The 21,536-nt window shown below is 47.1% G+C and overlaps 1 protein-coding gene and 1 long non-coding RNA gene across 8 annotated transcripts in view; both read right to left on the bottom strand.

The window, feature by feature from the left end:
* Positions 1–10,131: 10,131 nt before the first annotated feature.
* LOC121084474 lies at positions 10,132–12,149 on the bottom strand. Its single transcript, XR_005826743.1, has 2 exons — positions 12,073–12,149; positions 10,132–10,322 (listed from the first exon to the last, which is right to left on the bottom strand). It is a non-coding gene; the product is annotated as an uncharacterized LOC121084474 (long non-coding RNA).
* A 5,550-nt stretch (positions 12,150–17,699) lies between these two features.
* Positions 17,700–21,536, bottom strand: part of ASAP1 (ArfGAP with SH3 domain, ankyrin repeat and PH domain 1) — a 161,579-nt gene continuing 157,742 nt past the window's right edge. For all 7 annotated transcript variants that reach the window (XM_040589019.1, XM_040589021.1, XM_040589020.1 and 4 more), the window contains one exon: positions 17,700–20,570. In XM_040589019.1, the coding sequence (XP_040444953.1) occupies positions 20,496–20,570 (75 nt within the window). In that variant the 3' untranslated portion in view covers positions 17,700–20,495. The remainder of the gene's footprint in view (positions 20,571–21,536) is intronic.

A 21,536-nucleotide genomic window follows, 5' to 3' on the forward strand; every position in this document is an offset into this window, starting at 1 on the left:
TTTGTTAGAATTAATCACTGATCAACTTCTTGTAAAGGCTTATTTACTTCTGAAAGGTGCTAAGGGAAAAGCAACACATGCACCCAGAGCTTTAGGATAAAAGAATTGAAAATATGGTCATATGAGTTTCTCAGGAAAAAGTAATTATATGCATTTACTTGTCAATAGGGGGTTACGGGTTGGGTTTTTGTCTGTTTGCTTTCTGTAATCTTTACAAATGCTTAATACATTGCTTGCGAGCTGCATGTTTCACTTTAATGCAGAGTTAACCATTGCAATTCATTAATTGACTTTTATGTTGCCATTAAATGTTGCAATCAATTCAGTCTCAATATTCTACACTTTTATCCCTGCTATTAAAAAAGCTCTATTAGCTTTACTTGGCTCAAAAACAATACAGTGAACTACCCTGAATTATTAATAATCTGCTTCCCCTTCAGTGAAGCTTTCTGGACCTTTACTACAGCCCTATGATATATTTATTTGGTGTGTAGGGTTCAGAGCAATACAGTGCACTCTCTCTGGGAAAGAACCCAAAAATAACTATCTACTTGGTATCAGCCCAAGGGATTTCCTAAGGGAATGGGAGTATCGTTTCAGGGCAGGTCATCAGTGGTTTAGGGGAATTAGACAAATCTGTGCCTGGGGAACAGATGCCTCAGGGTCTGTAAATGTGCGAGAGAACCTTTCCCCTCTCAGTCACCAGTTCAGGTCCATCCAGCACAGCAGTGACTGGAAGCTATTAAACATCTAATGAACTTCTGGGGCCTCCTGAAACAAGTGGGATTCCTAACAGACACATCTCAGAGCCGCTCCTACTCAAACTGCAGTCTCAACAGTAATACATAGACACAGAAATTGGGAATAAGCATAGTAGAGTGAATAACATTTTAGCTGCTACATGCAGTAAGTAGGCTGCTTCTGGGCCAGCAATCCGAATTTAAGTTTACTACTGGCACTTTCTTGTTCGTTCAAAGAAACAAAATGATGTAGTACAAAGCACTTTGTTATCACCTTTCCACACAAACTCCATCAGAAGGGCCCAGAAGACTTAGAAACCCACACTCGTGGTGTCTCAGGCCTTGGGGAAGATAAAGGAGTAAAGCAGGATTGGATTTCATGCTCGGAGGCCATTTCTGGGAGTCCTGGGAGACTCCCAGAGTGCTACATGCTGCACATTTAGCTTTGATGCAGGTCTGCTAGGAGAAAGAGGAGACAAACGCTGAGCATTACAACCACAAACCACAGCTGTTGATGGGAATTGGCAAGAGACCAGGGAATGCCGGGAAGCGTAGATGGCCTGCAGCAGAAGGTAGGGCTGAGCAGGGCTCTCTGACACTTGAAGCATTTTTATTCAGCTCCTAGTGCTTTTCCATCCTGGCATCTGGTTTCCATGATAGCGCAAGGTGGGGACAGTATGGTGCAATTTTATGGTATGTTCTCCTAGGTTATGTTGGCACTTCCTTTGGTAAACACACCTTAGCACAGGCTCAGGTTCACCATGGCCCTAGGTTCCAATTATTTGCAGCTATACTGTCTGCTTTAGCTTGCTGATAGCTCATTCCAGTTGCCTCCGTATTTCATTTGAATAGGAGGGGGTTGAGACCTGCCAACTGTCCTCCTCCTTTCTTCTAACTTGGGACAGAGCCACACTGAGGAACACAGACAAGCTGTGGCAAAGCCCTGTCAGTTGGCATTGCTGCAACCAGAACAGCGTGTGGTGGGGCTCAGAGCTCTGTGGTCCAGTGCAGGAACTGGTGAAGCTGGAGCCCAGCTTTGCAGCTGCTGCTCAAGTACAAGACCTTGAACATACCCTGACGCTCCCATTTCTTCATGCCCTTTTGAATGGAAGCTCTTCAGGGCTCTCTTTATCTACTCATGGTACATGATTAAACTGTGCCCAAATTCAAGTGCAACTGTCTGAGTAGTACAGTAATATGAATTGCAAAAAGCATGCAAGTTTTGATGGCTGAAAAAGGAAGAGGGGGGATAAAAAAAAAAAAAAAAAAAAAAAAAAAGAGGAAAGGTTTTCTGTAATGGGATCCACTGCTCACCCGCTTTTATTACCAGCATGTGCAAATCCATCTATTCCAGTCCATTATATTCAAGAATCTTATAGTCAGCGGCAGGTGAAATGTCATACCTCAGGGTAAATTTTCACTGCAGTAGGCAAAGAATTTGTCCTTTAAACACCCTTAGTATTAATGGGAAATTGATCCAGCAATTTAACCTCCAAGAGATACAAATGCCTCATGTGGGACCATTTTCAAATGTGTTGACATTTTGATTCACAAAATGAGATGCTTTAACAAACAAATGCAAATAAATTTCATTCAGGATTTGAGGTCAGCTGGGTACTGGAAAAGAAATGTGCAATGAATGTTTACTACATTCATCAAATATCTTTTAAAGTGGCATCAGAGAAAGGAAGGGCAATTTCTAAAATTCTCTGTATGAACTGGTACGTTCTCTCATGGGGCTGGAACCTAAATTCACCTACTGCATTCGCAATAGCAGTGTCTAGGGCAAAAGGAGGCTTTGGGACTAGGGACCGAGTTTCAGTGACCTCTGAAAATACATCTTTCGCGCTATCGGATACGCTTTCATCTCCAAAAACTATGGTCCTGCTGAGCTCCACCTGGGGGAGTTGTCAATGTTTTACTGAGGTCAGTGAAATTCATGGTAGGACTGAAGCCCAACAATGCAGTGCAGGGAAAAAAACAAAAGACACCAAGAGGGGGTAGCTTGCCTCATTCCCAGGCAGAGGCTTTGGCCAGTCTTGCAGCTCAGAAATTTTTCAGCACACTGTGAGAAAGACAATCAAAACAAACGTTTAGGACACATCCACAACTGCCTAACAGATAACAAGCTCCTGGTAAGTCAAACCTTAACGAAATCCAACAAAGCCTAAGTGTTGGTTTGGGCTCCATCCTGCAGAAGAGGGTAGGGCAGGCCTGGAGCTGCTTCAGAGAAGGACCAACTTGGCATTAACTGCTACCACCTGCGCTTGGACCAAGGCTTTCGATGCACTGGCATGGCTGCAAGCAGGGCTCTGGGGGCAGAAACAAGGCTCACCTTCCTCCTCTCCTGCCTCTCCAGCGGCTGGTACAGCTCCCAACAGAGGGGAGCAAAACGGGCACGCGCTCCCCATACTGCCCCTGGCAGGCAGGGCTGGTAGGGGCTGGCTCTGATTGCCTCCAGCAGCAAGGACACCTTCTGGCTGTCCCCCACGTCTCCCCAGCAGCAGGGCTGACGAGAGGCCAGGGCATGCTGGACATGTGGGTAGTAATTCGGATGGGGTGTCTGTTATTATTTCACAGGGGGATTTCACAGGAAGCCCATGGCTCCTCAAGAGTGGACATGAGCACCCCCTGTTGCAGAGACCGCAGCTGGTGAACGTCCCATGACAAGGAGCATGAGGATTCAGGTCATATCATGCACGAGGAACCAGGGGAGGAGAACAAACACAGGGGAAGTTCCTCACTGAGGTCCCCCCACAGAGCAGCCTCTGCCCTTCCACTTCCTCAGCAGGGCTAGTGGAGAGGGGGTGGCATTTCTGGGAGCCATTGCCCAGGGGAAATCACACCAACATGGGCACTGACTGACAGCGTGACTTCCCTCACAGACACACGCACAACACTGCCCAACAGAGTTAAGAGGAAGAGGAAAAGCTCAAACGCTGTGCAATATGCAAATGACTGTATTCAGCTCTATGAAAACAACTGCCCAGGAACAGCTCCAAACCTGCACAGTGCTGGGCAACGTGCTGATAAGCCACGACCTTTTAGGTGGCCTTGTAGGAGATGGTCCTCTCCAAGGACTCTGGGTAAGTGCTCCAGCATGCCAGTGGGATCAGCAGGCACACAAGGTTATCAGGATCAGTCCTTTCCTACATGCTCACTCCAGCACAGTATTTTCCTTCTGGGCCCCTACTCCCCTCCCTTGCTTCCTCAACTGACTGACATGCTGCAGGAGTCTGGGAGGGGGAAGAATTTACTGGTCCTGTACCAGCTACATGATCTCCTGCGAGCCCCATGCAAAAGCATGCAAGGCTTGGCAATCTCCACCCCGGGTGGCGTTCCCCCGCAGAACAAGAGTTCTGAGTATCCACCAACTGCTTTTCACATCGATTAATTTATTTTTTTTTAAAAAAAAGATGACAGACCAAACAGAACCTCAGCAACTTTAAAGGACCTTTGTTTTGGTATGAACAGCAGCGACAAGTCCTAGGCATAATCATACCTCGAATGCATAAATGTATTTTAGAGGTGGTGTGATTCATGTTATATCCAGGCACAGAACGGGGTAGCAGCAGACCTAGAACAGGTGTAAGTGGACCTAAAACTATTTTTGCTCATAAATGCAATGACAGCAATGCCAATAACCAGGATGTCTGATCAGCTGTGGATCCTGGGCACAAGAAATCCGAGTTTTACAACTCAGAGCCGCTCCTAAAACAATCTCCTTTCAAAGCGATAATCCTGGGAAAGAAACTTGGTCCCAGCCCTTAAATAGAGATGTGACTAGCTTCTTCGTTCGCATTTGACAGACTGCTGTAGGCCACTGCTAGTGGCTATCTGCAATAGAGCACACTAAAACGAGAACACTGCTGCACACAGTAAATATTTCTTCACTCCTTAACGGAAGCAGGATGCAGACAGATGTACCAATGCACAGAAGATCATATTTGGTCATATGCTAGTCCTTAAGAGGGGGTTAGGATTCACAAGCATGAGCATCTGCCCTCCTCAGTACTGGGCCTGGCAGAACACCCTTAGCAATAGAGCTCCTATTTTCTCCCTTTAAGTTTTGTTCATTAGTCCAGACCCACCACCATGCAAATCAAATCACCCCTGCAGTTTGCAGACTGCAGAGATACTCCCCATCACGCTACTCCCTGTCCCCACATCTCTGGCAAGACACTGAGTTGGGGGGCAACATAAATCATCCATCATCTAACTCTAACCTGACAGCAGCTAGCTGCTCACTGCAAGGAGCACGCTGCTGGGCGATGCCTACAGAGACAGGGCCTGTTGTCCCTCCGTGGGGCAACTCGAAACAAGCCAACTCCAGGTCCTCTTCAGGCTGCTGCAGTCCTCCAGAGAACAACCACATGGTTGTTCCTGTTTTGGGACTGTCCCTCAGCACTGCCCCTTGCCTGCAGCAGCCCAGGCACCTCACAAGGCCCCAGCATGATCCCTGCCAGAAGCTGCTGGGCAGCAAGATGCCTGCTGCAGCCCAGCCCTCCCTGGGCTGGATGGGAGCAAGGTGAGAGGGGCAGGACTCCAGCCCTGCCACCGTCACCGCTGGGTGCTGACAGCCAAACCAGGGCCCACTCTCTTGCACTGTTACAAGAGGGAGGTCATCAGTTTAACCGCACTGGAACACCACCAGCCCTCTGAGTAAACTTTTCAAAGCTGCACTAAGGCCTTGTTTAATTTGGATTTCCAACTGACCTCCAATTCCTCTGGACATAAGGGTGGAAGACCACTCACTCCCAGGGATTTATCTCCGGTGGTGGGCAGAGGGCCTAGCACAGCAGTTCTCAGGGGAGGGGGGAAGAGAGGCAAAGACCCTTGCTGTTATCCCCTCTCTTAGACCCATCACGCCCAGAGATGAGCAGCCATATGTCACCTCCACCAGCAGGGCTGAATAACTCAGTCACCCCTCCACTACTCCCTTCTCCATCAACTCAAGGTCCTTTTTGCATATAATTTTCCCCCCTACCAGCAAGTTTCCACCCTTTCTCACCAGTTTAATGCCCACTTCAACTTGTGCAAATAAACCTGTTTGCATGGGTCACATTGCAAATTAAAACTATGCCAAGATGTAAAATGAAAAATGGATCTGCAAAGCAACCTATAGTTATTCTTGCGATGTGCATTATTTCAGCGACTGGTTTAAACTGCAGCCCCATTAACAGCAAAACAATTACCGTGGAGCTGTAAACCACAGCTGGGGAGAGGGAACAACAAGAAGTGTCTTGGGGGCACCTATCTCACTGAGGAAACAGTGGGTGGACCCTGGCCCCAGCATGGGACTTGGGCCACATCCAGGGCTCTAACATGAGCATGACCTTAACACGATGCATCCAAAGCTGCATTCATGGCAGCCAAGCAGTGAAATTAAAGGAGTGTGGTAAAAACACTCTGGCTATTGCTAACATTTCATGGTGCTGAAAGTAGCATTGGTATTGGCACAAAGTTAGCGGCATCGGTACAGCCCTCTGCTAACTAGTGACTGAGCCCTAAAGGGAAGAGAAGCTGCAAGGACAGGTATGGGACAAGGTGAAGTAAGTGCAAGCTGCAAATCTCTGCTTGCCTTGATCAGCATCAGATGAATATTAATTCCCTGCTGGTTTGCACAGCCACAGACAAGCCTGTTCTTACTAATTTTAGACCTTGCCTAATTTGAAATTTCAGACATGCTATTTTTGTGGTGAGGTTTTTTTCCTCTCTTTTTAGCAGGTTGTAAGCTGTCAGATGCACCCTGCATGGCTGAGAAACTGGTGTTCTCCAAGGGGAGATAGGAAACTTTTGTTAGAAATAAAAAGCAGATAGAAAAACCCTGCACATTAAAACATGCTATTGAGCTCCAAGAACAAGTCTTGGAGGCAGAGCAGCCTGTCTATGCTGGGCTGAGAAAGGGAGCAGGGCCTCTGGCCCAGCTGCATTCTAGTCTGGAGCATGAACCTTCCTCAAACCTTGCACATGCACCAGCCCTACGTGCCCTGCCACCTCCCAGCTGCATACACGCAGACATCTCACTGTGCCCTATCCCTGAGCATACATATAACTATCCTCCCTCTTCTGTCTTCATTCCCTCCACCTGTACATCCACCCTACTTACAAGCCTTTGCTCCTCTTGCCCCAAAATACACCTGCACTCGGACACCCTCTCCCTGCCGCTAGACCTTTCCTCCCACATGTGCAGGCACCTTTCCCCTGCTTCTGCTCCTGCTCTCGCACACCAATCTGCTGCCCGTCTCACAGAGGTGAACAGGACATGAAGTTCTGAGCCTGCCTGCAACAGGCAGCAACCCTACACTAGAAACGCATGTGAAAAAGTGGTGAAGTGAGGAAACATTTGTAAGAGGAAGTGAGTGGGTGGAGGGAAAAGCCTGAAGTGAACAAAAATCAACAAACACCACATTGAAACTTGAGCCCTGAGTGCCCAGGGTGGATAAAAGGACAGTGAATTTACAAAGTACTATACAAATGCGTGTGTTTTATGCTAAGGTACACCTACAGCATGCTAGGGAACAAGACGTGTACAAGTACTGAAAATAAAGAGGCGGCTCAAAATAAAAAGAGCTAATGCCTTAACAGCAGCACAGGTAGCCCCTCCAGGGTGAGCAGGGAAGGCATCAGACCGTAGATTATGGCCTCATTTTGGACATGCACCTTACTGGATCCTGAACACCCAGCCAGTAACTGGGAAGCTCTCAATGTCCAAACGGACTGATGCTGTCATACTAAGCACAAAGACGGGTATTAGCAGTAATTAATAGACTGCATACCCCTACCCATTTTAATTCAGTATTTTCAAGTAAACCACTTTAAGATAATATTTATATTTAAAAAAAAAGGAACTTATTTCTAGAACAATCAAACTGGAAGCCCAGCACTGCAGTTTGTTTCAGATAGAGCTGTAGTTCCTCAGTTAAGATTTCTCCCTCTCAGATGTAGCAGTGCAAGGGACTAGGAATATGATTCCCAGTTCTTCAGCCTATTTCTGCATTCCCAACCATAAAACCCTCCTCCCTTCTCTAGCCTTGCAGAGCAAGATTGGCAGCACTATGGTTTCAGTAACACACCACAGAAGATCTTGGGTTTTTTTCCATAAAGGACAGCAAACTTGGCCCAAAGGGGCTGTACCAGATGCCAGCCAGTTTGTCCTCTGAGAATCAGCCCATGAAACCTCATCTCACATTGGTGAGAAGTTATTCAGACAAGTCACTCCTCTAATCATTCACTCAGTGAGTTGGTTGCATCCAAGTTGTGGCCACCAACAAGGGGAATGGGTGATTAACAGGTAAACAGCTATTGCGACATACATAGAAAATTACCCAGCTTTGGTTGCATCTCATTTTCCTTCCCACACGTTTCAAACCAGCCTGTTCCACAGGGATCGCCTGCAGAAGAGGTTCACTTCCACACAGAGTAAGACTGCCCGTGACACTTTCATTTTGAAAGAATAACAGAAGTGATCTGAGAGTTGTCTGTATATTATTCCCCAAATTTGGCAGTGGAGTAGCCCAGATATACACACTGGGCATGACACTGCTCTCTCTGAGGCTATGATGAGCCAGTGCTCTTGGAAAGCAGGCAGTGAGTCTGTGCCACGGGTTACAGTGATTGCTACTGACAGGTTCTTCATGGTATCACAACAAATTAGGTCACAGATTAGATTTTCATAGCACAGATTACAACTAGTGTCTATATTTTTTTCTTAAATAGAGATAGTTGTGGCCAGAAGGTTTGACCTCAAGACTGGGAACAAGGCAGATGTTGGGGGGTGTCCCGAATTCTGGCTGAGACAAAGCCTGTCCTAAGGAGACTCAGATAGAAGTCCTAGTTTTCTGCTGTGGTCAGAAGATTTGGTATTTTTCCCCTTCTATCCAGCAAACCTTTGAGAAAGTTCTTCCAGTAGATACCCAGGAGTAGATCTTACAGCATTTCTGCAAAGCAGCTGTCAAACTCAGCTTTTTATTAAAATTGCATTTTTAGTGATAGAAAAGCAGCTTGCACCATGTAAAAACCTGCTGGGAATGGAAACCAAAGCTATTAGACTCATCCCACCTTATACCACAAGGTCACACATACACTCAGTTTCTAGACCTCTGGTGTAGAAGGATCTTAAGGGAATAAATTCATGTGTGCCATACCAAAACAAAACCAAAAAAAACCACTGAGAGGAAGAATTTTAAAATATACCCAGCAAGGGCATTAATAGAACTCAGGCACCAAAAGAAGACCCCAGATACATCAAGCTCCACACAGAGCAGCGCAGAACAAAGGTTTCCAACAGCTGAGTAACTACAGACACCATGCAAAGTGCTTTCTACCCATTGCAAGATACAGCCTGACTGCAGATTTGAAATCCCTGCTCCAGCAACTGTATTCCAGGAGACTGCTAGGCCGCCTCCTCCTCAGAGCTGTGCTGCTGCAGGGGAAAGACAGCACCTGGAAGCCAGTGAGCCTGATTCAGCTCCTGGTGGGACCCTGCAGGTCTGCATGAAGGCAGCGATCCAGCAGATAAGCAAGCTCATAGCCATGGTAAGCACTAAAGGAAAACATAAACCAGATGGTTAGGAAGATAAGTCTTGGACTGAGCTAACCTCAGAGTCAAGCCTTTCTAAGTCAGCTGCCGGAATGACCTTCAGCTAACAGAAACAGTCCTGATACCCATGATGGGATCGCATTCCTCCATGTACTTTGCTTGCGCAGCCAAGAGACCCATGCTGGGTCTCAGCTGAGCCTCTGGAGCATGTATTCAGTCGACCAGAGCAGGCCAGTTTACACCTGCAGACAAACCAACCTGTAGCCTCTAATCAAGTTCTTCAGGCTGTTTGCAGGCAGAGGACGGACACAGCCTCTCTTCCTGTTCCCAGTGAAGCAAGAGGAGCACATGATGCTGCGCCTGTTCCCCACTTGCAGGTTTCGACTGGCCAGTGCTCAGTGCCCTCCACTCTGCCTCAGACCTGAATCACCACAGCTATGCCTCCAGCTCTGAAACGATCTCACCCTCCACTTCAGCAAAAGTTCTTCACAGGAAATAAGCTTTTACTTTCACAATGCTCTTGGCCTTGTTCTTCTCCAACAAGCACAGGAAGTATCTCAAACACCAGTCTTTATTCTTGTGAGCCATTATTTATCCTCTGATACCTCTGAGTAAAAAGAAAAAGCAGTTAAGAGTGGCTGTGCCCTCCCATGCTCTAAAGGAGGCATTAAGCTTTCAACTACTCTCAATGCATCAGCTTCTTCCACTGCTCTTACTGGGCACACTCACATCCAGAGACACAGAACAAGGCCCAGTTATTTTTTCCTCAAGCCTGAACTGTGCCATGCAGATTATTGAAAATCTATTGCACATGCTCCTTGCTAAGCAGTCTGAACTATCGATCTCAGCTAGAGAAACGGATGCTTTAGACTTTATTTGAAACGTTTTTAAGGTCCTGTTGGTATCTGTTCCTGCTGCATCCTGAGCACTTCCTAGTCTCCATGCTGAGCACTGCCTCAGACCTGCTCAGAAACTCCATCGTGCCAGAGGTGCTTCTGCTGAGCCATGGAGGATACCAAACCACTGACCTGGGCTGCGCCCTGGGAAAGCAAGTGGTGACAACTGTCAGAAAACACACTAGGCAAGGCCTCTCAGTCTGACCTGTGCTCGAAGTGAGCAAAGGCAAGAAGCAGGTAGGAACTGCTGCCTGCAGCAGCAGCTTGAGAGCATCCTGCTGCCCAAAGAGGCACAGGCTCCCAGTCCCTGCTGAGGGGGGGGGCGCAGCAGAAGCCATGCACTGCTGCCTCTCACTAAGGCAAGATGATCCCAAGCAGCTTTTCTACGCAGGACTGAGCACCGAAATGACCCAGGATGCCTGTGTGCACCCAGGAAGGTTCCTCAGAGCTCACACAGGCACCCTGATTGCTTCCCCTCTCCTCGCAGCAGCAGTACTGGCATCCTCGACATTACACAGGTGGCAGGCTGGTGCCAGGCTTGGTTTCAGTCAAGCACAGAGACAAAGGCAATGTTACACCTCCAACAAAATCCCACATTTCTTCAAAACGCTTCTTGTTTCGTGGTGCAGATAGGGATTTGAACGAAAAAAGGGGCCTCTCTACTGTTTTAATCACACACCTAACAAAACATGGAATGAATAGTATACCAGTCATGGCTTTCTGGGTCATGTATATTAAAGAATGATTATTAGGGGTAAGAATTCCTTTTTGAACAGCAAAAGGGTAACGCTGCTCTAAACCATACAGCCAGTTAATCCTCATGGTTTACGTGTTGGTGTGCGCTATTTCCTCCCTATTTCACCATTTTTTGAAACGCTACAACTTGCTTAAGAGAGGGGCAGTTTTCTTGTGTGGTCACGATCACAACCACACCGCCGTCCCTGCCCAGACGGGGAAGCACTGGGTCCCCCAAAGCAGAAGCGCTCACCTTCTTGCCAGCCAGCCCAGCGCATTTCTGGCTGCTGGGCTGAACTTTGAGATGCAAGGTTCGCATGAACCATGACAACTGAAAAGTCTCCGGCCTGGCACCTGTCCGAACATCAGAGGACAGCCAAATGCAACGCACGCAGCTCAGTGCAAGAAGCAGCCAGCTAACATCGTTGCCGCTGCTCCCAACCCAAGCCGGCCGTAAGCAGCACTCGCCGTGCACAGGACGCAGCACCAAACCGCGGCTTCCTCCTGAGGGCAACCGCTCCGGCTCGCTGCCGCTTGGCTTCAACCTGGCCATTGCTGGAGATCGCGCCGCCTGGCACGAGGGCTGTTACACCGCTCGCTGGATCCGTCCCCTCCGTCCCCTGGTCCCAGAGGATCTCCTGTGCCCAGCCTGACACCCCCGCGCTCCTGGCAGACACGCGTGAGGCGCCCTCAGCACCTGCCGGCTGGGGCGGCATCACGGCCCCGCGCGCCGAGGGAAACTGAGGCGGCGGCTCCGGCCACAAGGCCGAAGCGGGGCTCGACGGGGGCTCCCCCGGCTGCCCGCGCTGGCTCTGCCCGCGGCCGGACAGACGCCCGGTGCCGCGGGCAGCGGGCCGGGCGGGCGCCGGGCTGCCCCGGAGGCAGTGAGCACCCACCGCCGGCCCCGCGGGGCTGCGCCTCCACGGCCCTACGGAGGGGGCAGGGGGGAGCCTTACCCCGGCCCCACATGCCGCCGGCTGCCCCCAAGTCTCCCCTCAGCCCCGCTCCCTCAGGCGACCGCCACCTCCCTCAGCGCCCACCCCCAGCTCCCCTCGGGCGACGCCCTCAGGTGCCCCGCCCCGGCTCCCCTCAGCCGCCGAGGCAGGCGGGCTCCCGCCGCGCCGCTCCCGCCGCCCCGCTCCCGCCGCCGCCCCCTTACCTGGCGGCGGGCAGCCCGCGGGCGCAGCCTGGCCTTCCGGGTTGCCGGGCGGCGGCGTCACGGCCGCAGGTTGGCTGCCGGCGGCGGGCGCGGTGCCGCATCGCTATAAAAGGAAGCGGCGCGGGAGGAGGGAGAGGCGGCTCCGGCCCCGCCACCGCGCCCGGCCCCGCTCCCCCCCCGCGCCCGGAGCGGCGGGCAGCCCCCGCGGGGCAGGTGGCGCCGGGTGGGGTGTCCCTGCCCTCTGCGGCCGCGGGGGGAGGCCCGTGTGGCCGGGGAGCAGGTGGGAGCCTTCAGCCCCCCACCCGGGTCGGGGGGCCCGTGGCCAGGGCCCGCGGGGCGCGGCCGGACCCTTCGTGAGGGGCCAGCGATGCCCCCGGCAGCGGGGCAGCCTCGGGCAGGCCGAAGCATGCGGCAAGGCGGGGCAGAGCGCGAGTGAAGCTTTGGAGAAGTGGGAAGGTGCCAGCGACACCCAGGAGCACTCGGCAGGCTTCAAACGGTGTTATGCACCAAACCCAGCGGCCGGGGGCTGCAGGTGCTGCCGGAGCATGGCCTGGGGACGATGGGGCTGCCAGCGGCTTCAAAATGGAAGTGCCGCTCCCAGCATGGCCCTTAGCGTGTGGGGTGGGCCTGGGTCCTGCGTGGGGCTGCTGCCAGGGGCTGCTCCGGCCGGGCAGCAGCACCTCCGTGTGCACAGCCAAATGGTCCCGTGCACCAGATCGTGGGCATGACCCCTGCGTGCACAGCTGGTGCCTTCTACTTCAGAGGCCCTGGCTCCCTGGCCTGCCAGCTAACCCACCTCAGCCAGACAGCCCTCACCTTGAAGACCCATCCTCCCAAACTAAAGAAAAAACTTCATCAAAGCTGAATTTTAGCTTCACACCCCAACAGCTCCTTCAACCTCTGGAGCTGGCGTCCACACGCTGGAGCTGCTGTACCATCCCTGAGGCGCCTTGCTCGGTTTCTCCCCCATCATGTGCTGATGACCGACAGCATCTTGGTTGAGTAGCAGCGAGGGTCCTCGCGGGACACAGCCTCCCCATCCCTGCCTGCCCAGCAGGAAGCTCTCCCTCCAGCAACAGATGCTGTTGCTCCCCTGCAGCATCAATCCTGTTCAGGAAGGGATGGGGATTAGGTGGGGGTAGCATGTCTTAAGGTATTTTCTCTAAGTGGCATTTTGCTGCCCGGCTTTACCGTCGGTCACTGGAGTGGGGGCTGTGGTGCTTCAGCTTACCCTGCAGCCCCACGCCATGGCACAGGCCTTGCTGTGGCGACTACAAGTCCTGTCTTCAGCTCAAAGCAGATGGAGATGCGGGCAGCAGTGAGGCCAGGGCACTGAGATGTCACGTAGGCAATGGGACCCCTGTGCAGGGTGTGTGTGCTGCCTTTTGTATTCCACCAGGCAAGCAGCTAAAGCTGTGGATCGTGGGCAGACCAGGTGCCTGCTACACATAGACACAATGACCCCAGGCAGGTCCTGATCTAAACAAACATTACCAGGGGCCACATTTTGCATGAAAAAAATCCAGGCAGAGCACTGCCATGGATGGGTGAGAGGAACAAAATCCTCCTCTCAAAGTTTTTTTTTAAGTAGAAGGGGTTTTCCACCCTCACATTTAATATTTTAATTATTTCAACTTTTCCTGCATCCCAGCAAGGAAGGGATAACAGAAGGAGCTTTTCTGCTGGACCTGGCTGCATCCCACTCAGACAGACCTGGTGAGAATGCAGGTGCCAAGTTAAAGGATGATCCTGAGCAAAATCCATCCCTAAGAAAGGCGTGGTCCAAGTAGGTAGCAGGGGTGCCAGAACCGCGTGTGAGGTGGACTGGGGCCCTGCATGGGACTGCTCTGTCCAGGCAGTAGCACCTCCTTGCTTACAGCAAAATGCTCCCACACACTGGATCTTGGGCATGACCCCTGCCTGCACATCTGGTGCCTTCTGCTCCTTCCGTGGACCCAGCTATTTGCATAGTGCTGACCAGATGGTCTGACTGCTCCACTGCTTGCCTTCCCCCATCATCATTTGCTTAGATCTTGCTGCTTCTTGTGGCCAAGGGTCTTCATATCACTTTAGTTTCTGCATCACCTTGAGCTCCAGGGTGAATATATGGCCCACCTATAGGCAGTGCTCACTGGGGAGCCACTGACTGCTTATGATTGATCTTTGCATCAATGATGAAGTCTTTCATACTCTTTCAAAGGTGTCAGAGTTGTGGTTTGTGTTGCCCCCATCCCCTGCTGTTCTCACACCTCCACCTTGTAGTACAGGTTGAGTTTAGATTTGCTCCCTTACAAATCTTCTGCAGAGTAAGTCCCCATCTTCCAGCGTCACTCAGTGTAAGTTCACTTCGCGCGAAGCTCTGTGCTCCTTGCTTTCTAGATGTCAAGCTGCTAAACTTCCCTTTTAGGCAGGCCAACAGCTCTGTGCACCCTATCGAGGCAGGTTTAGCATTTGTCCTCCTGTTTCTTTCTGCAGAGGTTGGCCCTGTTCTTGTAGGGAGGATAGAGACTGAGGAAACTCTCAGATCACAAATTTGCCCTTCAGCCCCATGCTTCTATCCACAGAGGTCAGAACTACTGCAATGATCCTGGAGTTGCTCCACAAGGCTTTTTTTCCAGCTCCTGGGTGGGTTTCCACACAATAGTCTCAGCTGCAACAAGAGCACGGGGCTGGCTGCAGCTCACTTACTGCTAAGCTACCTGGGGCTCTTGCTTTCCTGCCTAGAGTTCCTGCAGTAGAGCTATGGTTCTGAATTCAAAACCTACAGTGAATAAAGGGAAGGCTAGGGCATGTGGCTGGGTGGGTCTAATGCCATGAATGGGATGGCTTGCAGTACAGACAGGTGATTACAGGCAGTATTCACCTTTACTAACTTGAAAAAAAATGTCTGCTTTTGTCTTTGAAGCAGTGTGTGGCTACTGGTGTCACCAGGTCACTAAGGAAGTCTGCAAGCTCCAACGGAAAACCACTGAAAAACCCCTGCTTAACGAACAGACAGCTGCTGACCTCTTCTGTGCACGTTCAGCTTAAGAGGTAGCTTGTCTGTCTTCAGTCTGAAGTTCAGGAGCACGTTACAATCCTTTCCGATAATATTTAAATAAAAATAAAAAACTTACTTAAGAAATGCAGCTCAGAAGCGTGTTGACGCTTACTACCATGGCAGGGATGTGGGAGCAGGGAAAGATGAAAAACATTACTGAACTAGAGAGCAGCTTCAGACAAGCTATTGCACGCTACTCCGTACTCTTGTAAGTTTGCAGGCAGCTGTAGTAAGTTACTCCTGGAGTATTCCTCAGGGAAGAGAGTAAGGAAATTGATTAGTTACCAAAAAACCAAGCCTAATGCTATTGCACTGAACTAAAGTAAGGTAAATACAATGAAACAACCTCTAATGCGGCCATTCTATAGTCATCTAGTTTGAGTGTTCAAGGGCGATTCATCTACACAATGTGTCTGTGAGAAAAATCAGATTTCTAAATCTTGTGTGGTAACTGAAGCACAAGAAACATCTTCAAGTCTTGGGGGGGGGGGGGGGGGGGAAAGTAGTCCTGTGCGGGAATGAACTTAGCCCCACACCACCTTTCAGCAAAAAGCAACAAGCACAAGAGAGTGGATGTTTCTGAGCAGGCACTGTAAGAATCAAGACAACATTGCTAAGAACTGCAGAGCAGTTTTAACACTGAAATTCCAGGTAGGCTTAAAGCTGGACTTTGAAGAATGTTCAAAACATTCTTCAGGTGGTACAGCAAACAACTGATCAGCTTCTCCTCTGTTCCGACATGGTTAGCAGATGTGACAGGCAGCTGTCACAAATTGTTTGTCCCCTGCCCCCACTATTATAAAAAGAGACTAGAGCAGACATCCGCCTCACTGCAGACAGGAGGATCTGTTGTGTACTTCGCAGAGGAACAAGGCAGAGCCTGTACCGTGACACACTATCGTTTTTAGTGTTACCCAAACAGCAGCTGATGAGAACTAGTCAAGACTCGCAGGTTTTGTGCATGCGGCAGCACAGGGTGCACACATGTGTGTGTAAGCTTAAGTACGAGTTGACAAACAGCACTTAGCTTATCTCAAGAAGAAACCTGAGCACTCTCTCAGCAGATGACTGAGCTGTAAATCATGTTATGTATAGCCCCCCAAAGTATCGTTAAAACAACTTGAAATAGTTAGTTTGCATTAGATAAGAAAATTTTTGGCTTGCAGCTATATAGATGAAAACATCTTACAGTCCTGTGTGCATTCTGTATCCATCTGAAAAGCCTCCAGCTGTGTTATACAAGAGCTAAAGTGTCTCATAAAAGCACCCCCCAACAGCCTTAAACTCAAGAAGGCTAAGTTGAGAAGTTGTCTGCAAGAATTTAAGGTCTGAAGCTGAACTTTATGTACTTAGGGACATTTGCTCCTCTGTCATATTCTGGTTTCTTGGCACAGGAGGGTTACTGGTCTAGGCTGTGAATGGCATGAAACTGTGCAATAGGTAAGCGTGTGGGAAGGCTGGTTGTTGTTGATGCTCAGGTGAACTGTCACAGAGAACTACAAAGCCTGGGGAGGGGGAAGCATCTGAAAACAATTACATGATATTTAGAGGGTTGGAGCGTTTGGGGTTTTGTTGGGCAGAAGGGAGCTGTTTCTGAGCTTCACTAATTGGTGTTTAAGTTTGATACCACTTTCACTGGTCTTGATTACCCATCAGTCTTCTGTTTATAAGCTTTAAGTTTGCCAAGAAAAGGGCAAGCAGACTAAAACTTTGAACAAGGGTGTTCTTTGGGCACACAGTTGTCTTGGTCTCTTCTGCTCCAAACAGCATGTGATACACCCACCTCAATTTTGACTTGCAAAAGGAAATCAGTATGTCACTGAAGAACAAGTAATACAAGTAGGACAGAGAAATGGGGATATTAGAATCAATGGATCCCTGAATGCTGTTACTTGAAACACTGTGACAAAGCAGAAAATGAGGAAGAGCAGAATATTCAACCAGACTCTTTTCCCTGCCCCATGTCCTTATTTCACACACCCCTCACCCCAAATGTTTAGTCCATGTAAATTTAAAAGCCCAAAACTAACCAGGCAGAATATCCCACAACAAACCCAGGCTATGGGTTTGCAATTCAGTATTCAAGAAGCTATCTTATCACAGTGGTCTCCTGAGCCCTGCACTGTTGCAGTTACTGTTTTTGATACAAACCAGATCTGATAAACTTCACACTCCAGCTTTTCCTCTGGCTAAAGGATGTTCTCATTGCTTTCCAGCAATTTCAAGTGACTTGTTCTTTTTGGAGTAGTTTTGATAGTGAACGGGTCTTAAATGAGAAACTTCCAAGAACCGACTCGGGGAGGGGGAAAAATAACCTCAGCAAGGTGGGTCAGAACTGAAATTCTAAGCAATAAAGTCACTGCATCCAGGAGAAGTTAGTACTGCTTAAGTCGCACCGAGAGCTGCCGTGGTGTTTGGCAATCCTGCCCACGGACAGAGGAAGGCCGCGAACGGGACAGAGGGCTGTGCAGAGCGGTTCTTTCCAACCCAAAGGGCCAGCTGTAGAAAACAAGACACACCGGGCTGGCTTTGCATAGAGGCTACTGAAGCCAGAGAGAAAGGAATCGAAACTCATGGACAAGATAAGTGTTTTGATGCTAACTTTAGTAAGTAAAGTATTCCAGATAAAGGCAATTGCATCCATATTTAACAGCTGTTAAGAGTTACACACATTTACTTGCATTATATAAGGGGTGCTTTATATTCAAGAGAAAACATTTCAAGTGTTTTAGTTCTACCTGTTTGGAATCCAGACTTTCTCCCTAAAAGATATTCCAGTTGACAAAAGGGCCTTGTTCAGATATCTGGGATCAACTGAATACATTTATTTAAAAGCAATTTTAAATATTAAAAAAGTAGAAATTAACACATACAGTACTCAAAAACTGTCACATTAAATACATGGGAATAGACAAGTGTACTGATGTTTTACCTTAACATTCAATGAGAAGTCAAGATTTTAACTAGTGGCATGATCAGATCCGATTTCTGTACACGTTGATGTACTATGTAATAAAAAAATAAATAGCAACTGTTGTTCAACAGTAAATAAGACATCATCTGCAAAGCATACTTCCCCCTCTGGGGGCACCTTCCCCTGCCCCTCCCCCCCAACCCTTTATCAGCTAGTTTTCCATAAAGATTTAGACTTTCCAAATACTATGTCATATACAAAATTGCAGACAGTGGCTCATTGAGTTCAAATATAATACTGTACTTAAACTCAATATCATACACTTTCAGATTTCTTATGACCCACAATAAGCCAGAATAAACAGAACTATTGTTCCCGAGGGAACTAATTTAATTTTATAAAATGCATATGTATACTATTTTAAAGAGTGTAGAAAAGAATAGACATTTGACTCTACATAATTTTACATGCCTAGGGTTTTTTTTATATGATTTGCTTTTATCAGTTTATTTCAAGATCACTTAAAAATACAATTGACCACAAAAGTGAATAGGTTTTGTTCTTTAATGCAACTTAAAACATTGTAGTAATGGATAAAATGGAACGCTAAATAAACGCTAAACCTGATATCCATTCCTTAAAAAACAGAATAAAGTCTGAAATACTGGAGCTGGTAATACTGAAGATTAGATGCCAGCAGGCTTTGAATAAACTTTTGTTATAAATGATAAAACCATTAAAAGTTGATAAATGTTTTGCATTTTTTCCATGTGGGGTTTAGACTGGTATTTGTTTCTATATTAACCACAAACAGAATTAAATATTCACTGACTACAGTCTTGTAAAACCGAATTAAAAATGAAAGCCCTCAGAAAGGCTGAGATGTGCTTTTATGAAATGAAAAAAAATCTCTCCATGCAGCCAAGACAATCTGCTTTGAAACAGCAGTACTAGGTACTGAAGCCAAAATAACATTTAAAGCAAGTAATACAAAACTACATATGAAAGTCATGGAACCTGCTACAGACAAACCATGAGAAAAACACAACTGCGTTATGTTTCAGAAGTTTAAAAATTATGTTGAAAGTCACATAGGAAATGAAAGTTTCCAGTAATACATTAAAGTGTTTTCTGGCAATGCAACTTTATACACCAACTTTCAAGAAACCTCAGGTCAAATGCAGCCTTCCAATGATTTTCTTAGAAATTAGTTTTATAACTGTATGTCTGTTATTTGGTGCTTTGAATTAAGACTACTACAGTTACAGTTTAGTGAACTCTACTTAAACCAGCCTGATACTTGTGATCAGAGTTCTGTCATTAACAGCCTGATCAAATGCATGAGAAATCATCTTAACTTCCACTTTTTGGAGCAATTAAAAATAATTTTAAATTTTTTCCTTATATCACCACTGAAGGAATTTTATTTTAGGTACCTAACTTTTAGCAAGGTTGAAGACAGAGGAAAAAAACCCCCACAAAATCATTTTTCCAAGAGCCAATTTAACTATAAACAAAGACTGTTGCAAGCTCACATTAATCTGAATAGTAATTAAGTTAAAATGTTCTTTTCCTCAAATGTAGCTATATCACTACAGTACTACTTTGTACAAAGGCAGGTTTCAAGTAAGCGTCTAAATGCATGCATAATGTCAACAGTTAACATTTTCTAGAAGTCCTTGGTTACTAAGGATTCAGTGAAAGAAACCAGCAAATTTCACATATATCTACTAAAGAACAATATGACTAATTTTCATTAAAGTAAGTTTTCGAATGAAATAATTTTTTAACTTTTTATAGTGAGGTAATATCACAGGGGAACTGCAATCACAGTTTGGCATAGGTCCACATAATATAAACATGAAATGCTGTATGCACGCCATAAAACATTATTGTTATCTGTAAAGTCAGTGAATATTTGTCTTCATAATTACACTTAACTGAGCACTATATTAAATAAATACCGAAGTGGGTTTCATAGCTGTAAACTGCATACACTTATAAACTGCAGACTGATTTTTAAATTGTCCAAAACCATTCACCCATTCTAACTTTCTGCTAATTGTATATTGAGAATACCAAGTTATTAGGAACAGTCATTTCTGTACAGTTACATGGTTGACGGAGACCATCTATGTTTGGAAAGCTGGCAGTTCATACGTATTTTTAACAGCATAGACAGAGATGTAAGTGCTAGATGCCGAGGATGGCTTCAACAAACCCAATAAGGCGTGCCAGGTTCCAAGGCTACCATAATACTGGCAAAGGCAGAATAACACAGTATATTTACAATACATATAATTCAACCTCATGAGGTGAAACTTAAATGAATTCTTAATTTGTAACAGCAGCTATATATACAGTTGTGCACAGGATTACAGGGAGGCAGCAGCGTTCGCTTTTGCTAAAAAGCCCGTCTTGCATGAAGAATGTGCAATGCTCAAGTTTAGGATTTTTTGTTTGTTTTTACTAGTCTGACAGAATGTGCACAAAGGACACTGGAAAGACCCCTTTCCTCTCTGGCTGTCCTTCGATGTGGCCAATCTGCAACACAGGAGAAAAACGTACATATAGATTACACGTGTGTGTGTGTGTGTATGCACAGTTTGTAGACTGCATTTACTTCCCTCAAAAGCAGCAGATCTGTGTGGATCCTACAGAGCCCTTGCAAGTTCTTGGACGGTTTAAAGCAGACCTTGGGTAACATTTGAATTTGTGTAAAGGAACAAAATAAAACTGCAAAAACATAAGTAAGACAAATTAAGCCAACTAAATCTAAAGAAAACAATTTTATTTGGAAACCTGCATACACCACTGAATTTCAAGACTCTCACCAAACAGAAGACTGATTTTCTTTTGCCTGACAAACTAACTTTCAGCAACAAGACGGGTATCTCTGAAAACCATTCATCTTAGTTAACTGAATAAACCCTAAACATCTCACTCACTCAAGGGAAATGCCTGCTACAGTTGTGAAGTTACTCAGGATAATCTCCACGTTTCACTTAAAGTGATAAAAGCCCTGCTATTGTCTCATTGAATTAGTATGACTCCTAATGATTTATGTGCATACCACTGTTTATAACAAGTCATAATATTGTCTGATTAGGTATCCTTCACGTACAGCTTCTCACATGTTTTGCGTAATAATAACAACTTATAAAGAAATGGCCAAGGAACCCCTAAAAAAATTAGAAATAATGGCACCTTCTGTATGAACTTTACATGTTTAAAACACATAATTATAAACAACTGTCAAACTGACAGCACTGGAGTAGCAGTCTTGTCTGACCACATAATGCTCTTCTCATCCTGCTACAGTGCTGATCACCACTTTCAGAATAATAGTGTGCCTCCTTCCTCTTCCACAAGCTAACAAAATGGGAAGGGGAAACATACAGGGCTGGCCATTTCCTCTTGCAGAGCCAAATTTTTGAAGCACATGAGTCAACAGCTCTTGTTTCCCTTCTCAGAAATACTCAGACTGGAACACTTCATGGAACTTTTGGG

This window comes from Falco naumanni, chromosome 3 (assembly GCF_017639655.2).
Source record: "Falco naumanni isolate bFalNau1 chromosome 3, bFalNau1.pat, whole genome shotgun sequence".
NCBI classification, from domain to species: Eukaryota; Metazoa; Chordata; class Aves; order Falconiformes; family Falconidae; genus Falco; species Falco naumanni.